The sequence below is a fragment of the Spermophilus citellus genome (assembly GCF_964194105.1).
Source record: "Spermophilus citellus genome assembly, chromosome: 8".
Taxonomy (NCBI): Eukaryota; Metazoa; Chordata; class Mammalia; order Rodentia; family Sciuridae; genus Spermophilus; species Spermophilus citellus.
The window spans coordinates 153,139,124-153,159,345 of record NC_138189.1 but is presented as its reverse complement, the minus strand read 5'-3'; the positions used below and the strand labels follow the sequence as shown (position 1 = coordinate 153,159,345).

Sequence of the window (20,222 nt, the reverse complement as noted above, 5' to 3'; positions counted from 1 at the left end):
CAGGTGTGGACAGCATGGCCGCTCAGCGCCAGCTTGAAGTCATTTTCAACATGTCAGAACCGGGTGTCTTTTCTTCCGTTGTAGGCAGGGTTGAGTAACAGTACACTGAGACTACTTTCCTGGGTGGAATTTGTTCTAGCTTTCCTTAGTAGAGGAAGGGAAAGCGTCACAACATAACCCATCAATTATAGCAGAAAGCCCCCTCTGTGTGACAGCTTGTCGGCACTTGTTCCTAGTAACTGGGGGTTAAGGGTGTGTGTGCAAATGTGCTTTCCTTTTTAAAAACAATGCAGTAGTCTTGGGGGGCATTTTCAGGTAAAGTCACCAAAGGATGTTTTCCCCTGTACCTGCCTCTGGAACTCATGCCTATTACAGACCTGTTGAGCCAGTCTCCAGGACCAAGAGATACGAGTGCATTTTGAAAAGGTTCCCAAATGATCTAAGTGATAACTCCCGTTCTGAATTCTTTTGAGTTTAATCAACAGTGAAGGCTATTTCTGTTTAGTTGTAAAAATTATATGTTGGGTTTGAATATACAGCTCAATGTTTATTTTCCTTTATATTTGTGCTTGAATTTGTCCATGCTTCAGATCTTTTTTTTTTTTTTTTTTTTTTTTTTTTTTTTTTTTTTTTTTTTTTTTTTTTTTAAGCAGTGGACAGCAGAGAAGAATACAGGGAAAACTCCTGGTTTTATGAGTCAGTGGATTTGGAGTTTGAATACAGTATTCTCATTAGTTGTAGGACTTTAAGACCTTCAACGTCCTTTCCTAAGAAAAGATGTTATAACCTGGTGTCCATAACCCTAGTTAGAAAACAAATTTGTCAGTAACTCTGCTGCAGAATTTATTGAAATACTGATTTGGTCCCCCTTTAATAGATAACAGTTAACAGTGTTAGCAAGGCTATTTAACAACTTTACTACTGATAGGTTAAATAAACAAAATATAAATTCACAGTCAATGGGAAAAAGATGATTTCAATTGAAGCTAAATCTGTTTCTTAAAAGTCAAATTTTAATTTCTGATGCAAAAGAAATCACAAAATAGTTGATACACTTCCACATTAAATAACCAGTGAATTGTATGAAAGGAAATTTGATAACTGTTGATAACATTTATTTAATCAGTAACTAAAATTAGACATTCTTATTAAAACTGTTAAAACATTTCTGGATAAATATTACAACTGGATAATATTTATTAAGAGTCATCCAAATTGATTTTCACTTTCCTCAAAAGATGTCCCTACATATTGCCTTGGGCACTATAGAGTAAACACTGAAAGTTATTGAGCCATAAAAACTTTCTTTTTTCTTATTTGTGGGGCTGGGAATGAAACTCAGGGCCTCATACGTACTAGGCAAGAGCTTTGCCATGGAGCTGCATCTCCGTTCCACCACAGATCTTCAGAGGTCTCTTGAGGAACTAAATTATGCTTTCTGCTATAATTGGGGAGTTATGTTGTGACACTTACTATAAATTCTGTAGTGTTTTACTTTTTGTGCTACTGAATAATTATTTTCTAATGTTTTTTCAAATTATGAAAGTAGACCTGACATTTTCATTTTTAATTAAATATACTAGGTGAGGGTGGTTCATAGTTTACGAATTCAGGCCCATGAGTGAAAGTATTACTTAGCTCTTGTAATGCCAGCTTGTTTTTTCTTAATATTTACAGGAGAACTACTTTGGGGAAGATGACATGTACATGGATTTTGAAGAGGTCATCTCCAGCCCTGTGCTGTCACTGTCCACATCATCCAGCTCGGGATGGACTGCTGTTGGAATGGAGAACGAAAAGAAGGAAAGTGAAGGTTCAGCCAAGCCAGTTCACCCTCTCACCCTGCGTCCTTGGGACATTACTGTACTGGTTAATTTGTACAAAGTTCACGGGCGTCTTCCTGTTGTAAGTATTTACAGATCAAGAGAGTCCTAACAGTGTATTAGGGCATCCATTCAGCATAGGAGTCTCTGTGTGTGTTCCTGGGTGCAGGTGCACGCGCGCATGCACACACACACACACACACACACACACACACACACACGTTTAAAAGGAAACAGCTTAGATTACAGAAATTTAGACTTTATCCCTTTCACTGTTAGAAAGCTGGTCTAGGACATCACATTTTCTTAGTTCTTGTCTCCAGACCCCACATCAATTTGGGTCCTTATGGTGAACCTGTTAACAAAATCAAGCTCAGGCTTGACCCCAGAGGATGAATTGGGCAGAGGTGTAGATCCAGCCCAGCATCCTGGTTCACTCTGAGAATGCCCGTGGCACTCACGGGGCTTGGAGACTGACTTGGACTGAGATTGTATGGCCCCAAGAACCAGGAGCATTGAGATCAGGCCATATAGGGAGGAGAATGCCCTGGAACAATTTGCTCCATTTCACATGCCAGCACTGTGTAGCAGAGAAGGCACCTCTGGTGACAAGGGCATCAAATGTCCTTGCTTGTGCAGAATAGTTATTTTTGGTGACATATACTGTTTTTCCCTTTGAAAAAGCAAATTCCCTTAATCATGAGAAGTGATTTTGTTTTCCTAATATTCTGTTTCTCTTTAACTTCTTCTGTCTTGTGGTACTTTGTTAGCATGGAACTACTGATGGTCCTGAGTGCCCTACTGCTTTCTTGGAAAGACTATGCTTTGAAATGAAAAAAGGATTTCGGGAGACCATGCTGCAGCTTGTCTTGTCACCCCTGAATGTGTTTGTCAGCGATAACTATCAGGTAATATGAAAGGAAAGGTGGTAAAGAATTAGAGACTTATTTTTAGTACTTAGGGGGTCAAAATAGTGTGTTAGCTTCTGTGCCTGGAATATGTGGCTCTTTCAGTTAAAGATTTATAACTGTAATAAGGAGTTCTCATGTCTGTGTGTGTGTAAAACATGTATAAAATATAAATGTGAGTTGTTTCAAGAGTCTCAATTTTCTTTTTCTGTTTTTCACTGCTCCCATTTATGTGACACCAATCATATTTTATCTCTTGTTTTTAGAAATGGAAAAAATACTTTCTCTCTACTGTAGAAGGGAAAAATTACCTGTTCCAAACAGTACCATAAACATTTACAACACGTGTAGCTACAGGCCGATGATTTATTCTTATTCATCTAACATTAGACATTTTTTTGTATTTCTTCACCATATTTAAGAACCTCCTTTGGGAAAGAACCAGTGATATTAATCAAACGGAGAATTGATTATATCTCTGGCTAGATTATCACTTTTTAAATTATTTTTTAAATGCCAAGTAGCTTCTCTTGGTACCTACTACTGATTTAAAAAAAAAATTATTTTTTAGTTGTAGTTGGACACAATACCTTTATTTTATTTATTTTTTTTATGTGGTGCTGAGGATCGAACCCAGGGCCTTGCACGTGCTAGGCGAGTGCTCTATCACTGAGCCACAACCCCAGCCCCCTACTACTGATTTTAGGGAACTTCCCTACCTCTGTTCACATTATATGATTTAAGAAATGGATTTTTTTTTTGGTCTCTCTGTTTTTAAAATTTGTTCTTATTAGTTATACATGACAGTAGTACGTATTATGACATATCATACATACATGGAGTATAAACTTCCAATTCTTGTGGTTATACATAATGTGGAGGTACACTGGTCATATATTCATACATTAACATAGCGAAGTTATGTCTAATTCATTCTACTATCTTTTCCATTTCCCATTCCTTCCCCTCATACCCCCTAACCGATCCGGTGAACCTCCATTTCCCCCGTTGTGATTCAGCATCTGCATACCAGAGAACATTAAGCCTTTGGTTTTTTTGGGATTGGCTTATTTCACTTAACATGATTGCCTCCAGTTCCATCCATTTATCAGGCAAATGCTGTATTTTCATTCTTCTTCTTGGCTGAGAAATATTTGTTGTGTGTTTATATCACATTTTCTTCATCCATTCATCTATTGAAGGGCACCTAGGTTGGTTCCATGGCTTAGATATTGTGAATTGAGCTGCTGTGAACATTGATGTGGCTGTGTCACTGTAGTATGCTGATTTTAAGTCCTTTGGGTATATGCTGAGGAGTGGGATAACTGGGTCAAATGGTGGTTCCATTCCAAGTTCTCTGAGGAATCTATTGTTTTCCAGGGTGCTTGCACCAATTTGCAGTCCACCACTAATATACAAGTGTATCTTTTCCCTCCACATCCTTGGCAACATTTTTTGTTAGTTATATTCTTTATACCTGCCATTCTGACTGGAGTGAGATGAAATCTCAGTGTAGTTTTAATTTGTATTTCTCTAATTGCTAGTGATGGTGAACATTTTTTCATATATCTGTCAGCCATTTATATTTCTTCTTCTGTGAAGCATCCGTTTAATTCCTTTGCCTGTTTATTGATTGGGTTATTTTATTTTATTGGTGTTAAGTTTTTTGAGTTCTTTATATATCCTGGAAATTAATGCTGTATTTGAGGGGCAGGTGGCAAAGATTTTTTCCCTAGGCTCTGTCTTCAATTCTTGATTGTTTCCTTTGCTGTGAAGAAGCTTTTTGGTTTGATACCATCCCATTTATTGATTCTTGATTTTACTTTTTGCACTTTCATAGTCTAGTTGAGAATTTGGTTCCTAAGCCAACATGATGGAGATTTGGGCCTACTTTTTCTTCTAGTAGGCACAGGGTCTCTAGTCTAATGCTTAGGTCTTTGAGCCACTTAAGAGACAAGTTTTGTGCATGGTGAGAATAGGGATCTAATTTCATTTTATTACATATGCATTTCCAGTTTTCCCAGCATCATTTGTTGGAAGAGGCTCTCTTTTTCTCCAGTGTATATTTATGACATCTCTGTCTAGGATGAGATAACTATGTTTATGTGAGTTTGTCTAAATTGAGAAAAACTGGAAGCATTCCTTCTAAAAACTGGAGCAAGACAGGGATGCCCTTCACCACTTCTATTCAGCATAATCCTGGAAACCCTAGCCAGAGCAATTAGAAAAAAGAAATTAAAAAGATACAAGTAGGAAAAGAAGAACTTAAACTACCACTATTTGCCAAGGACATGATTCCATATTTAGAAGACCCCAAAAACTCCACCAGAAAACTTCTAGAACTCATGAATGAATTCAGCAAAGTAGCAGGATATAATATTAACACCCATAAATCATTTCCATCCTTATATATCTGTGATGAATCAACTGAAAAAGAAATTATCCCATTCACAATAGCCTCAGAGAAAAGAAAATATTTGGGAATCAATCTAATAAAAAGGCGAAAGACCACTATAATTAAAACTATAGACCACTAAAGAAAGAAATTGAAGAAGACCTTAGAAGATGGAAAGATCTCCCATGTTCTTGGATAGGTAGAATTAATATCGTCAAAATGGCCATACCACCAAAAGTGCTATACAGATTTGATGCAGTTCCTATTAAGGTTCTAATAGTGTTCTTCATAAAAATAGAAAAAGCAATAATGAAATTCATTTGGAAAAGTAAGAGGCCCAGAGTAGCCAAAGCAATCTTTAGCAAAAGTGGAGCAGGAGGCATCATGATACCAGACCTTAAATTATACTACAGAGCTCTAGTAACAAAAATAGCACTGAAACAGACCTGAAGACCAATGGTACAACATAGAAAATGAATTTTAATACAAGACAAGTAAAATTATAAATGGGAAGATGAATCTGACAGTCCAAAATCATCAATAGGTGGTCATTCTTATGAATTATATGTGGTGAGTGAGCATTTTTTTTTAAACAGCATATTCCTTTTCACTCTTTAGCTGTAGCTATGTTTTTCTTGATATAATTTTAGTTTACTTTCTTGCATTTATATGTGGACACAGCTGAGATTGTGATAGCTAAAAATCAATACATGGTGTGTTTTAGACATTGTTTTTGGTTGTGCCACAGAATGGGTGTTTCCTTCTTTTAAACGTTTTTGATTTTTAAGTAATTAAAAATTCAGAGGAAGTTGGCAAGAGAGCATAGAGACACACCATGTACACCCTTTACCTTGTGCTCCCCATGGCGTGAGACTCTTATGTAATCATAGTGCAGTATCAAAACCAAGGACATTGATACTGGTTCAGCATGTATTTGTAGTTCCGGGTTGTTTTACCACATGTATAGATTTGTATAACTCCACCATTGTGAACTCCTCTATCTTCATAATACCAAGCTTGCATAACAGTTTATTTTAGCCTTAAAATACCTCTTGTGCTCCTCTGCAATTAGTGGTTTATAAGAGCTGGGGACAAGTGTATTGAGAGGAAGTACATCCCCTTTTTTAAATTTGTTGAAGAAATTAATAAAGAGAAATGGGGAATCTCTTATGGGCGAGTTCTGAGCATCTTAGTTGAGAGTTGGTTTGTTTGTGAGTACTTAATAGTGCTTTACTTTTATTTTAACCACTGTACTTTCAAAAAAGGCCTTATTGGACATTAAACAAAACAAAAGAAATTATTTTTAAAGAATGCATTTCCACAAATGTGTTGAAAGCAAGGAACACTAACCCCATGTGATGGCCCCCGCACACAAAGAAGAGGCAAATATGGTGAAACTAGGTGGAGAGACACCTGTGAGCTGTCTCAATGTAGAATGGTGTCTTGAAGGTCCTGAGAATACTTGTGAGGAAATCTGACTCCTCAGTCAGCAGCATCTCTTTTTAGTATTGTTAGGTGAGATACTTAGGGAACAAGACAGAAATGGTCCTTACCTAATGAACCTGGTGGAGAATATAAATATGGAGATTAAAATAAATAATTCATAGTGTAAAAGTGCTGGAAGGAGAGGTAGACACTGCTTTGGAAGCATGTAATTGTTTGGAGACAAGAATATGGTCAAACTTGCCTTTTGAAAGGCCCCTGTGGTTGTTGACTGAGCACCGAGATTCAGAAGTGAATGCTGGAATGCTTGTCAAAGTCCTGGCAAGAAGAGTCATAGCAGTACAGATAGAAGAAAGTCAAGGGTATTTGCTGAGACAGACAACAAATTGTGAGTTAGAGTCTACAGAAATGGCTGATTAATGAGGAAGGCATTGCCTAATGTCCTTGATCCTGTGTTCTTAACAGTGGTCTGTGGAACTAGTATTCCATGGAATGCCCTGTTACACTTATCGTTTTTCTCTCTAAATGTGTCTTAGACATTTTCTCTCACTATAGAGTAAGTATACAATTATTCTCTGCAAGATAAAAGCTATTCTTTTATTTACATAGTCCTCAAAATCTTCATGGATCTGGGTGACCCTCCCCTCCGTTCTTCATGTTTTGGTCATATTGGTCTTTATTCTTCCCTTTTTTTACTCTCTTGATATTTTAATGTCATGATTCCTGGCCTTCCCACAAAACATTGGGCTCTGGCATTCCTTGTTAGTGTCCTCGTTTCTTTTTCCTGGAGGCAGTTACCCATCAGACCAATTAGGACTTAGCTATCAGATTGTTGTAGTCGGGCTTTCAGAGGCACTGTCACTGACGTAGCTGAGGGCTCATAAAGATTGTCAGACATACCCTTGAATTCATTTATTCACTCTAGCAGCTTCTTTGTAGACACTAATATGGCATTATGTAAAAATGTGAATATGTAACAGATGTGATTCTGCAATCTATATTTGGGGTGAAAATGGGAGTTCAAAACACAATTTGAGTCTAATGTATGAAAGATGATATATCATGAGCTATGTAATGCTTTAAATAATCAATAAAAAATTAAAAAAAAAAGATTGCAAATGATCTAAAAAAAAAAAAAAAAAAAAGATTGTCAGACGTAGCTTACTTGTGACAATCTTTACGAGCCCTCAGTTGTGGTAGCGTGATTTAGAGTAGTGTCCAGCTCCAGGAGGGTAAAGCAAGTATGAATCATGAGGCGGGTTTGAGGTACTTCTTACCATCTTCTTGTTTCCAGCAGCGACCCCCCGTGGACGACGTACTCAGGGAAGGGCACATCCATCTGTCAGGTCTGCAGCTGAGAGCACATGCTATGTTCTCTGCAGAAGGGCTTCCTTTGGGAAGTGATTCCTTAGAGTACGCCTGGCTAATCGACGTGCAGGCTGGAAGCCTTACAGCCAAGGTCACTGCACCACAGGTACGGTCCTCCCAGCACTGTGACCTAACACGCTTTCCTCTCCTTCCTCCCAGCTCTCCAGGACAGCTTGTGTGACAGTGTAGTGATCACTGCGTTTCCACTGAGGAGGTTCTCGGGGAGCGTTGGTGAGCTGTCCTCCTTGCTGTTCAGGACTTTCTTAGCAGTAGTTGAGTCAGAGGCAAGGGTCACTTTCTGAGCTAGATATAATTGGCAGTACTATGTAGTTCTAGAGATAGTCACAAGAATTTGAGACTTTGTCTTTGGGAAAAACTCAGGATGAGAACTGTTCTAGAAACCAGATTAATATATTCTTCAAATTATACTAGTTGGCCCTCTGCAATTACAATAACCTTTGGTTTCCCCTAGTATATAGAATAATTTTCTAAGAACTTTGCTTTCTAGTATATTTCTTAAGTAAGGTTTGAAACTCACCCTTGTGTTGCTGAGGATTCTTGTCATGTCCCAAACCAAGATCATACAATCTGTGCATATGACCTAGTCTTAATGGATACTGGTTTTTTAAATAATGGATTTACTAACAAGTAAATTTGGTCTTTAGAGCTAAGTGTGGTCCCTTTGGATAAGTTCATCCCTAACACAATCTGACTGACTTTTACAAGGCTCAGAGGCCTTAAGGATTATTTAGTTCTAGAAATAGACAGTCCAACTTTAATTGAAGAGCCGTGTTGCTGTAATGTTTTACCTGTTTGAGACATATATTTATGATAATATGAATGCTTGGTATTTTAGGACTGGAATGTGGTATAAATGTTCATACTCCATTTTGGTAAAAAGTTACAGAATAGGTATGAAACAAAGAATCAGGTGGTAGCAGGAGGGAGGTAAACTAAGAATCCAAGTACCTTGTATACCTCAAAGAAGCTGAAGTAGGAGGGCAGTGCCACTGATCTCCTAAAAATAGTAGGAGAATGAATAAAGTTGAAGGTAGTATTTTGGAGTTGGATAACATCTCAGTATAATGTTAGGATATCATGACATGTAAACAAATGGGTGAAAAGAAATGAATATATACAGAAATGAATGACAGGAAACATTCAACACTCACTGGCTTTGTAACTGTCTTCTTCTTACTATTCCCTGTTTCTTGTCCCTAAGTCTTCAAGTACAAACTTGTATATAACAGGAGCTTGTTCCTGATGAGAGGATAAAGTCATGCTGAACCCACAGAACTGGATGCAGTTTTATTCTGAGGACTAAGAGTTCCTGTGTTTATAAACCATCATTATAAGATAACCCTTTCTTTCTGCACTGCACTCTTGTCATGGATTGCACGCCTCATGAACCTGTAGACACTTTAATGTCTTATCATCTTTGTGTATCTTAAAACTGAAATTCATATTTTCTAATAGTTGAAATTATGAACTGCTTTTGGGGGTATAAATTAATGTATAATCATTCCTCAGTATGTTTATTGTTTAAACAGCTTGAATCAGTTATAAAACTAAAGCGCTTTTTAATTTAAACTGTAGATTTGAAGAATTGATATATCATTAAACTTTTAATTACATAAACAAATGTGCCTTATAGTAATTCAAAATACCTAGTTTTACAAAATTGTAGCTCAGTATGATAATGATAATTAAATATCAAAAAAATTTACATCAAAGTTGTTTATTATGAGACAGAATTTTAGGTGCTTTTGTTTGCAAAGAATGTATGACTTTGAAGAAAATTGTTTGTTTTGGAAGTTGCTGAAGGGGAACTTTTCAGCTGAAATAAAGTTCATTTTGGTGATGCATTTTACCATTCACAAATGAAGAGGAACACAGGCTTCCGAGTGATGTCGAGGTAGAGGAAGCTCTTGCTAACAGGCAGGTTATCAAGCAACAGGTGTAAAGCAGCCCTTGTGCTCTTTCAAGCCGGCTGATGTTCTTCATGGGTTGCTGAGTGCCAAACCCTGTTTAGGTGCTAACTGTATTGTTACCGTGTCCCTGGTTATCTTAGCTGGCGTGTCTCTTGGAGTGGGGACAGACATTTATTTTTCATGTGGTGTGCCGGGAATATGAACTGGAAAGACCAAAATCTGTAATCATATGTCAGCATGGGATTGACCGTCGAGTCTGTGAGTCCAAGGTATGTTAACAAATGTTAGCAGTATATACACATGTATGACTTTTTTTTTTAAATGGAAGATCAAGATTCAGTTTTAACTAAAATGTGTATAACCATGAAGTAAACAGTATAGTTTAGCTTTTTTTTTTTTTTTGGTTAATTATTGTGTAAATTCTTAGTCACTGTTTCTAAAATATGAAAGAATTATTAAAACATGCACATTCACGCATATATATTATATTTTTACTGTTAAAATTTTTATCTTAGTGTATTATTTGCAATATGGCTGTGTCTGTAGAAGATTTAGAAATTGAAGCAACAGGAAGGAACAATTCCTTATGTGGCTTGATTTGCAGACCATTCTGGAACTTGCCTAATATCCTACAATGTGATTAGCAATGTTGGACATTGGCCAGATTTCCCAACTCCAGATCTCATGCTCTTTTCAGGACATGGAACTGCCTTGGTATATGTCATTATGGTTCCTTCTCAGGATTTAAAAAAGTAGACAGTGATTCCTAGAATGTGCACAGTGGCACTGAAATGTGTGGTGTTTTGTGCAGTAAATACTCTCCCTGGTGAATTTGGAATGGGGACTTGTTTCCAAAAACCTAGAAATTATGGAAATTTGAAAAGTGTAAAAGAAAACCATTATTAACAATTTAGTTTTTCTTTCTTATTTGGATTTTTTCCATACAAGCTATATTTATGTGCTGTAATATTATTGTGAATTAGAGTAATTTATTGTGCTTTTAATTTTATGTCTGAAAAAGTCACACTATGCTTACGTGCTGATAATAAAGGAACTAGCTCTTTAAGTTTTGATAAAGTGTTTTTCCTTTTGGGAACTGTCCCCTTACTTATATGTCAGGCAGTTAGTTCTTATGGATAATTCACACATACCTTTAGGTTCCCCCCTTTAACTCAAAGCTTTTATGTGGCATGAAATTTTTTAAAGTCAAGTATATTGGGGTATAATTTTACATATAGTAAATTCACCCTTTTTAAGTCGACTGGTTTGAGTTTTTGACAAATGTTCTAATCATGTGAGTAATGATTATCACCAGTAACAATAGAGAACATTTCTGTCATTTTGAAAACTTCCTTTGTGTCTCTCTGCCTTTGTCTGGAGCAGATAGATCAGGGCAAAGCATCAGCGTCCCAAAGGCCCCAACTGCAGTCCTGGCGGTGCCGTAGTGAGCATGTTTACATGCTGGCGGGTCAGGACTCCCTTAGTCTGCCATTTTCTCAGGTTTATTGAAGTAGGTGATGTGCAGGCTTCTTCCAGCCTAGGCATTACCAAATCTGTATTTTGGGAACAAAACAAAGTTAAATTTGTGTGGATTGTCCTAGGTATCACTGTGATATTTACAGTTGATTTATCTGTGGATGTGTGAAAACAGTGTGTGCAGGGTGGGGGGTATTCTCACAGGGAGTTTATAAGAATTGTCTCTCAGACAATTCTTATAAAGTTGTGACTTTGTTTACCAATTTTCTTGGACTATTCTTTTTGAGTCTTGGCAACAAATTTATGTGTATTAAGTGAAATAGGTTTGCTACTTGGCAATTTTGATGAAAATGGCAGTTATATAAGACTAGTGTTCTATTGGGAACACTTAGATTGCTGATGGCTTTATTTATCATTCTAAGAGAAAGAAATTTAACTGACGGATTACTCCCACCCCCATACTGGGGATTTAACCCAGGGGCACTTTACAACTGAGTTGCATCTCCCCCATCCCCCTCTTTCAAATTTTTTTTTGAGATAGGATTTTCCTAAGTTTCTTAGGGTCTTGCTGAGTTGCTAAGACTGACTTCAAACTTGGTATCCTCCTGCCTCAGCCTTCGAAGTTGCTGGAATTACAGGCATGCAACACCTTGCCCAGCTAACCTACTGATTAAAAAAAAATACATATAACTAGAATTTCATTTGTTTAAATAAGGAGAGTTTAGTTAAGTATCACAACAGTGTGTTGCTTTTGATGAATTAATTATACAATTCTTTTTCATTTTAGTTGAGTTGTATTCCCGGGCCTTGCCCAACTTCAGATGATTTGAAATACACTATGACTCGTTTAGCAGTAGATGGAGCTGATATTTATATTGTGGAGCATGGCTGTGCTACAAATATAAAGGCAAGTGTTTGTCTTTTTCTTGGCCTGTGTAATTTTTTCTTTTACTATGCCAAACCTTTATATCTTGAGGTATAACACACTTTATAGCTTGTCATCTCACAGACTAGCATATAACTTTAGAAGATATCTTCCTGAGTTTTACTCATTCATTTTGTCTTCCTCTATTGTATTTTAAAATACTTTCACCACTTTTTAATTCTAACTGAATTATTATGACATTGCTTTATGAAACTGTGTATGCCAGTGTTGTAAACAGGTAGTGCCAGAGGATTTTGCTAAGTACTGGCAGGTTTCGAACATTCCTGTTTCTTGCCCTGCTCCTGGGGACATTGGTTTGCCACCTCTGCACTCTGGGTGGCTGTTGCGCACGGTCTTGTTGAGTGGCTGTGCCTCCTTTTCTCACTGCCCACCGACTGGGTGCACCTGTCCTTGATGCTCTTGCTCCTCTGCCTCTGTCCTCTCTCGGTCATTACAGCTCTGCTTCTCTTCTATTTGTGAATTTGCCTTTTCTGTTTCCCCCCTTTCTAGTATTTTCCTTTTTTTCTTCTAAATATCTTTTCCCTCTGCTTGAAATGATTGCCTGTTTTGTAGATGATGCTAAGTTACTTAAAAATACAGAGGTTCTAGTTTTTTGTTGTTTTTTTTTTTCATTTGTTTCATTCAACTTTAGATGGGTGCAATTCGGGTTGCAAACTGTAATCTCCACAATCCATCTGTCGGAGAAGGAATAAGTGCTGCAATTCAGGATGTTCAAGTGAGACAGTACATTGAGCAAGTCAATAGCTGCAGAGTTGGACTTCAGCCTGCAGTGCTCCGGAGGGCCTACTGGCTTGAAGCTGGGTCAGTCAATTTAGGACTTATTACTGTTGATATTGCATTGGCTGCTGATCATCATTCTAAACACGAGGCACAGAGACATTTCCTAGAAGCTCATGATGCCAGAACTAAGAGGTAAGTGAAAATTTTAAGAATGGTAGCTGTCTTAGTTCAGATAAAAAGTATTAGAAAATTATAGAGAAAATTTTGTTAGGAGTAGAATAAGGACATTTGGATTAAAGACTCAGTGTGATGACACTGCTGCACTTCAGTGAACTTATAAGAACTTTTCACCACTTTTTAATTCTAACTGAATTATCATGACATTGCTTTATGAAACTGTGTATGCCAGTGTTGTAAACAGGTAGTGCCAGAGGATTTTGCTGAGTACTGGTAGGTTTCGAACATTCATAACCGTACCTCAAAGAATTTTGTTGTATATCTTTCCAGGATTTTAGGTGTAGTTTTCCTATACTTCAGATATGTACACTTGTACTTTATACTTTAATCTTTTTTAAAAATTTTTAATATTTATTTTTTAGTTTTTGGCGGACACAACATCTTTGTTTGTATGTGGTGCTGAGAATCGAACCCGGGCCGCACGCATGCCAGGCGAGCGTGCTACTCCTTGAGCCACATCCCCAGCCCCTATACTTTAATCTTATACGGTTTAAAAAACTGAGACTTTTGATATGCATTACCAAATTACTTCTGTGAAAAATTATTTCAGCTTACAGCCCCTGGATTTTAGGAGAGTCCTGTCTCACTGTGCCTTTGCTACCTTTTGAGGGTTTATGATAACTGAAAGGTTAGGTCTCTCCTTATTATACATTTCTTTACTTCTGAGACATTTTTTTTTTCACATACTAATTAGCTGTTTTGACTTGTCAATATCTATTAATAGTTTGTGTTCATTTATTTGAGTATTGATATTTTTCTTACCATTTTTTTTTTTTTTTTTTTGGTACCAAGGATTAAACCCCAGGGTGCTTAACCTCTGAGCCACATCCCCAGTCCATATTCTCAAAAACTAAAGAACCTGGGTTTCTTGGTTGGTTGTTGCTCAGGAAGCCAACCTGGTGCAGTGCTTGTTTTCAGTTAGGCTAAGTGGCAGAGCCAGGTGCCTGTGAAGCTGGGGAACTGACTCCTGGGGACCTCGGGCATTCCTTGCAGCTCCTTAGGCCAGCTTCAGAACTGTGCTTGTCAGGAATTGTGACGAGCACAGATCTTGTGCTACTTACAGGCTTCGCCTGTCAGGGGGTAATTTTTATTTTTTTTTTAAATGTATGAGTTAAAAAACTGAATTAAATTTATTTTGAAAAATAGAAAATGTGGTTGTTTTGAGAATGTTTTAAACCTGGAGCTAATTGTCTCATTTTCTTATTTTGTATTTGCTTTTTTAATTCTTTGCTTTTTAAATATATACTATATTTATTATTATTATTCTACTTATTTCCATCTCACTGTGGTAAAACTGCTTTTTTTTTTTTTTTTGGAAAGGCAAATGATTAAAAAGATATACCACAGGAAAACTAAACCTTTTTGTTTGTGTTTATGTTATTTTTATAAGAGTTGTGTTTTTTTCTTAATGTGTTCTTTTCTTCGTCTGTCTGATTGTGTTAGGTTGTGGTTTCTGTGGCCTGATGATCCCCTGAAGAACAAGAGGTGCAGAAACAAGTGTGGCTGTCTCGGGGGCTGCAGGTTTTTTGGTGGCACGGTGACTGGCCTGGATTTCTTCAGACTTGAAGAGCTGACACCGTCCAGTAGCTCTGCATTTTCCAGCACAAGTGCTGCAGAGGCTGACATGTATTATGGACAGTCTCTACTGCATCCTGGAGAATGGGTCATTACTAAAGAAATCCCCAAAATCATAGATGGTGAGAAAATGTGTCTCATGCTAATCTTTTATTATCTCTACTCCTAAGCTATCCTGAGAGAACATCTGTGTTACGTTGTTCAAATTAATTAATTTGAGGGGTGTTGTCGGTAGGATTTAATATAATCTCTATTTTTTTTGCATATACTGTAACAAAAGCCAGAAAAGACTAATATTGTTTTCAAAGTTACACATGTCCAAAGTAGATCTATTCAGATCTCTTACTGTTGACATAGGTGGCTTTCCTCACAAAATCTAAGCTAGATATTTCCTTATATATTATGATTTTTCTGTAACTCAGCTTCCAGGTACATACTGAGGAGTAACTGTCCTTCAACTTTGTTTTACCAGCCTCTTCTTATAGGAAGATGTATTGACAGCATCATTTGTATTATTGGCCCCCATGTACCCACTACTTCTGCAATACTCTTAATTTTCTTTTAAATCACTAAACTTAAACATGTGAGAAGGAGAAATCTGGTCTTTCATTAGAGTCCTTGGGATAACTTTTAAATCCACTACTTTGGTGTTAACAGTACATGCTAGCTTTAAAGATTGAACAACTTTGGAAACAGATGTTCCTTTGGATTTTTTAGTTATGTAATCATCTGTTAAGCATAATGTTTATTGTTCAAGTTGCTGTGCTGCAAAAATGTGAAATGTAGACAAATTTGGATGTTTCACTAACATTTAACCTTTTTTCCTTAATCTATTAAAAAACATAAGAGTATTTAGTTCTGCTTTTTGACAGTAGACCAAAAAAAAGGGGGGTGGTGAGGGAGCTGTAGTTTTGATTTTAAGAATCTTGTCAGATATATTTCCCCAGGTATAGGTATTAGAAGAAAGAACTGGACCATGTATGTTCAGTACCTGTTTAAATGATTATTCACTGAATAGTAGTACATAGCCATGTACATGCTATTGTAAGATCATTTTACTTCAGCAGTTTTACCAAAGTAAGAGCAGATTATCTTATAGAATCAGCAAATAACCAAAACTTCTTGGCATTTAAAGGGTAACGATACATTTTCGATTTGTTGAGTCTCCTGGGAGCTGAGTATAGCTGTCTAGTGTCAGGCTAGAATAAAGAAGCCACACTAATAGAATTGAGGGCCCACTTAGTTCCTCTTATGTACAAGTGGATTGAACTCGTTCTTCTTTCCGTTTCACATTTGTAGTTGAAGTAAATGTTGCTTCTATTCTAGGTGTGTAACTCTTGTACCCCTGAGTTCTGTGTGGAACTGCATTCCACTCAGTAGGTCCCCTACTAGCAGGTTCCTTTTCTTTTTCCTTATTTTTGGCACTGGAGGTTGAACTCAGGGGCATTCAACCACTGAGCCACATCCTCAGCCGTATTTTGTGTTTTTTATTTAGAGACAGGGTCTCACTGAGTTGCTTAGTCCCTTGCCAAGTTGCTGAGGCTGGTCTCAAACTTGAAATCTTCGTGTCTCAGCCTCCTGAGCCGCTGGGATTATAGGCTTATGCAACCAAGCCTGGCTAGCAGGTTTCTTTCCTTGGGTGATGCAGGGGTGGCTGGAGGAAAGAGATAGTTGAGCAAGAGGTAGTAGCCGCGCCCCTCCCCCTCTACCCCCCCCCCCCAGCAGCCATAGAGCTCTTTTTTTAATCCCTTGCTCCTTCCCTTATGTGATACCCCTTGGGGCTCTGATGAAGCTTAGAGGCAGCTGTGCTCCACTCTGCTGTGAAGTCTTATTTTTTCATTCATAGAGCCGTTGAGTGGGCGCTCTGTGTCTGAGGCGTTGCTGCAGGCACTGGGAGTACATAGGTATGTGAGAAACGGTGTAATCCTTGCTCTCCTGGTCTCATTGACCTTTTAATCGTAAATAGGGCAAAATGTTTAAAAATAAGTAAATCTGGATCAAAGGTATTCTGTGTTCTTGGTGTTATTCTTGAAAGTTTTCTATAAATGTGAATTTTTCTTTTTCCCATGCTGGGGATTGTGCCCAGAGCTACATGCTAAGAATGTGCTCTGCTCTACCCGTGAGCTACCTCCCAGCCTTAAAAATGTTTAAATAAAAGATTAAAAAAGGAAAAGGTCACCTGCCGCAGTCTTGGCTGGGCACAGAATCATGAGCCACCACACAGCTTTGTAGATTCAAACAGCAAATCTTTATTCCCGAACTCACACCGGCCTCCACACACGTTCTGGGGTAATTCCAGTTCTGCTGCCACCCAATTCACCTACTCCACGAGGCTTTCTTCCCCAAAATGCTCTCTGAATCTCACGAGAGCTCAATGGGAGCTCAGGCAGCAGGAACGATAATCCTCAACATCGAACTTCCCTAAAATCCAAGGTCTAAAACTGGGAACGTCCTTAACCCAAGGACCGGGATACTTCCTCAAACCTGATCAGCTCTAAACCCGGATCCGCCTTGGTCTTTGAGCAAGGTCATCTTACATGCAATGTCAGCAGCGAAATCATTAACATGGGGTACGCTAGCAAGGAAATTTTGATGCGTCATTTCTACTTGGTAATGGCCCTCAGCAGTCACCATGTAGGGACTGTAGATAATCTTTTTTTTTTTTTTTTTAATTTTTTAGTTGTAGATGGACACAATATCTCTATTATTTATTTTTTTATTTATTTTACTTGGTTCTGAGGCTTTAACCCAGTGCCTCATGCATTTGAAGCAAGCGCTCAACCACTGAGCTATGACCTCAGCCCCATATGCAGATAATCTTTCTACTGTTTTTCACACATTACTTCATGAAATTAGATACTTGTTTTTTTTAAAAAAAATGATCATACTTTAAAAAATGGAATCACATTGGCATATTTTTCCTAAATTGCTATTGAGATTTTTATGTTCACTGAAACCATGTTTTATTTGTTTAGGCAATGTGAATGGTACAAAAAGGAAGGACTGGGAAAGCAAGTCAGTGGGAATGGAAGTAGAGAGAAAAGCTCAGCAGCATCTGAGTCTTCAGGTACCACTGAGATCTCACAGTTCATCCTCTTCCTCAGAGGAGAACAGCAGTTCCAGTGCTGCCCAGCCTTTGTTGGCTGGTGAAAAGGAAAGCCCGTCTTCTGTTGCTGACGACCACTTGGTTCAGAAAGAGTTCTTGCATGGTACGAAAAGAGATGATGGCCAAGGGAGGTCAGTATTCAATTAGATTTAGAAACTTGATCATGATAGGAGTGTAATTACTTAAAATAGTGGTAAGAAGAAAAACTTCTTCCCTTTCTACTCCTTAACTTTAGAAAAATTGTTTTGTATCTGAACATAATTACATATTTTAAAGTGTTAATCTGTATTTCAGAGTAAATTTTTTTATTCATGAATATGACACACACACACACACACACACTGAAGATATTATAAAAATACAAAAATCAGTATTTCTCCTCATCTCACTGCTCAGAATGGATCATTGTTAGCATTCACGTACTGTTCTCTCATCTAGTGAGTATTCTCTGGTCCTTCTCTGAGCACCATAAGGGTCGGCCATTCCCTTCTCGGGAAGCACAGTTGCTTAGTGACTGGATGGTGCCTTTCCCTTTTCCTCCTCCTTGGGCTCCATTGCCAGGCCCTGTATTTTTCTTCCTTCCTTCTAGTTTTACAGCCTGCCACTTGTTGAGCACTGTTGGCCCCATGAACTTCTATGTTTTTAAAGTTGTGGTTGGACACAACCCCTTCATTCTACTCATTTGCTTTTATGTGGTGCTGAGGGTGGACCCAGCGCTTTCCCCGAGCTAGGCAGGTGCTCCATTGCTGAGCCCTCTGTACCATCTTCTCCATTAGATTCTCTACTGTTTCCCTAGACAGTCTCGTAGCTGTTTGGCTTCACTATGATCTTTAGCTAACATCTTTTAATGTAAAACTTCAACCTTAATCTTTGTCCCTTAAAACCTTTATAGATTTATTGTAAAGCCACAATAATTATTTAAGCTGCTCAGTTGTTTTTTGGAAATGTATGGGGGATTTGAACACATATTTTGCTACTTTGGATATGTTAAAATTTCAGATTTTTCTTTTATTTGTAAATGCAGAATCACTAAAAAGATTATACAGGTGATCTCTGTTTATGCTTACATTATATGACACTGAAAATATTGATAGTTTTGCTTTCTGTTTTAGCATTCCTGCAGAAATTTCAGGAAACAGCCCTGTGTCTCCTAACACTCAGGATACATCAGTAGGTCAGTCTCCTCTTAGATCTCCTTTGAAGCGACAAGCCTCAGTGTGTTCCACCCGACTTGGAAGTACTAAGAGTCTTACTGCTGCTTTTTATGGAGACAAACAGCCTGTTACAGTTGGAGTTCAGTTTAGTAGTGATGTCTCTCGGAGTGACGAGAATGTACTAGACTCGCCAAAGCAGAGGAGAAGTTTTGGTTCATTCCCATACACACCATCGGCAGACTCTAATTCATTTCATCAGTATCGATCAATGGATTCTAGCATGTCAATGGCTGATAGTGAAGCCTACTTTTCTGCAGCTGAGGAATTGGAGCCCATTAGCAGTGATGAAGGCCCTGGTACTTATCCTGGCAGAAAAAAGAAGAAAAAGCAAGCACAGCAGATAGACTACAGTAGGGGTTCCATCTATCACAGTGTAGAAGGGCCACTTACTGGCCACGGAGAAAGCGTTCCAGACCCTCCAACTCTGCCATTCAAAACTCATCCTTCCCAGGCTTCGTTTGTTTCTGCATTAGGTGGAGAAGATGATGTTGTAGAACATCTATATATTGTGGAAGGTGAGAAACCAGTGGAGAGTGAACAGATCACTTCTCAGCAACCTGTGATGAATTGTTACCAGACTTACCTTACTCAGTTTCAGGTAATTAATTGGTCAGTTAAACACCCAACCAACAAAAGGACCTCTAAATCCTCATTGCATCGTCCCCTTGATCTGGATACACCAACCAGTGAAGAAAGTTCCTCATCATTTGAACAGCTTTCTGTGCCAATGTTTAAGGTATACATCAAATCATTAGTTTTTAGCAATGTGTTTATTCAGAAAAGTAGATTTTTGAGAAGTTGTTTTCATACTATTCAGTCATTTCGGGTAGACTTTCTTAAATTGTAGCTTCATGTATAACAGTTAGATCTCAGGATTATTGATGAGTATTATGAACTTAAGCAAATTGAGCAATGGTTTAAGATTTTATTAATCTAGTAAATTAACATATGGTCTGTCCATATTATGTACTACTCCTAAGGTTAGAATCAACTCTTTCTCTGTGAAATCATAGTTCTGCATCTTAAAAATAAGATTTTGGCATTCTTTATAATGGTTGCAGTTCTTTCTACTAATCCTTG

At 37.8% G+C, this 20,222-nt stretch overlaps 1 protein-coding gene across 11 annotated transcripts in view; it reads left to right on the top strand.

Annotated features, from left to right (window-relative positions):
* Positions 1–20,222, top strand: part of BLTP1 (bridge-like lipid transfer protein family member 1) — a 360,418-nt gene that overhangs the window by 230,142 nt on the left and 110,054 nt on the right. For 9 of the 11 annotated variants that reach the window (XM_081303434.1, XM_081303436.1, XM_081303437.1 and 6 more), the window contains 9 exons: positions 1,678–1,905; positions 2,594–2,731; positions 7,864–8,043; positions 10,009–10,137; positions 12,132–12,251; positions 12,922–13,202; positions 14,691–14,944; positions 17,798–18,059; positions 19,041–19,878. In XM_081303434.1, the coding sequence (XP_081159560.1) occupies positions 1,678–1,905; positions 2,594–2,731; positions 7,864–8,043; positions 10,009–10,137; positions 12,132–12,251; positions 12,922–13,202; positions 14,691–14,944; positions 17,798–18,059; positions 19,041–19,878 (2,430 nt within the window). The remainder of the gene's footprint in view (positions 1–1,677; positions 1,906–2,593; positions 2,732–7,863; positions 8,044–10,008; positions 10,138–12,131; positions 12,252–12,921; positions 13,203–14,690; positions 14,945–17,797; positions 18,060–19,040; positions 19,879–20,222) is intronic. The other 2 variants (XM_081303435.1, XM_081303429.1) reach the window with 2 other exon arrangements.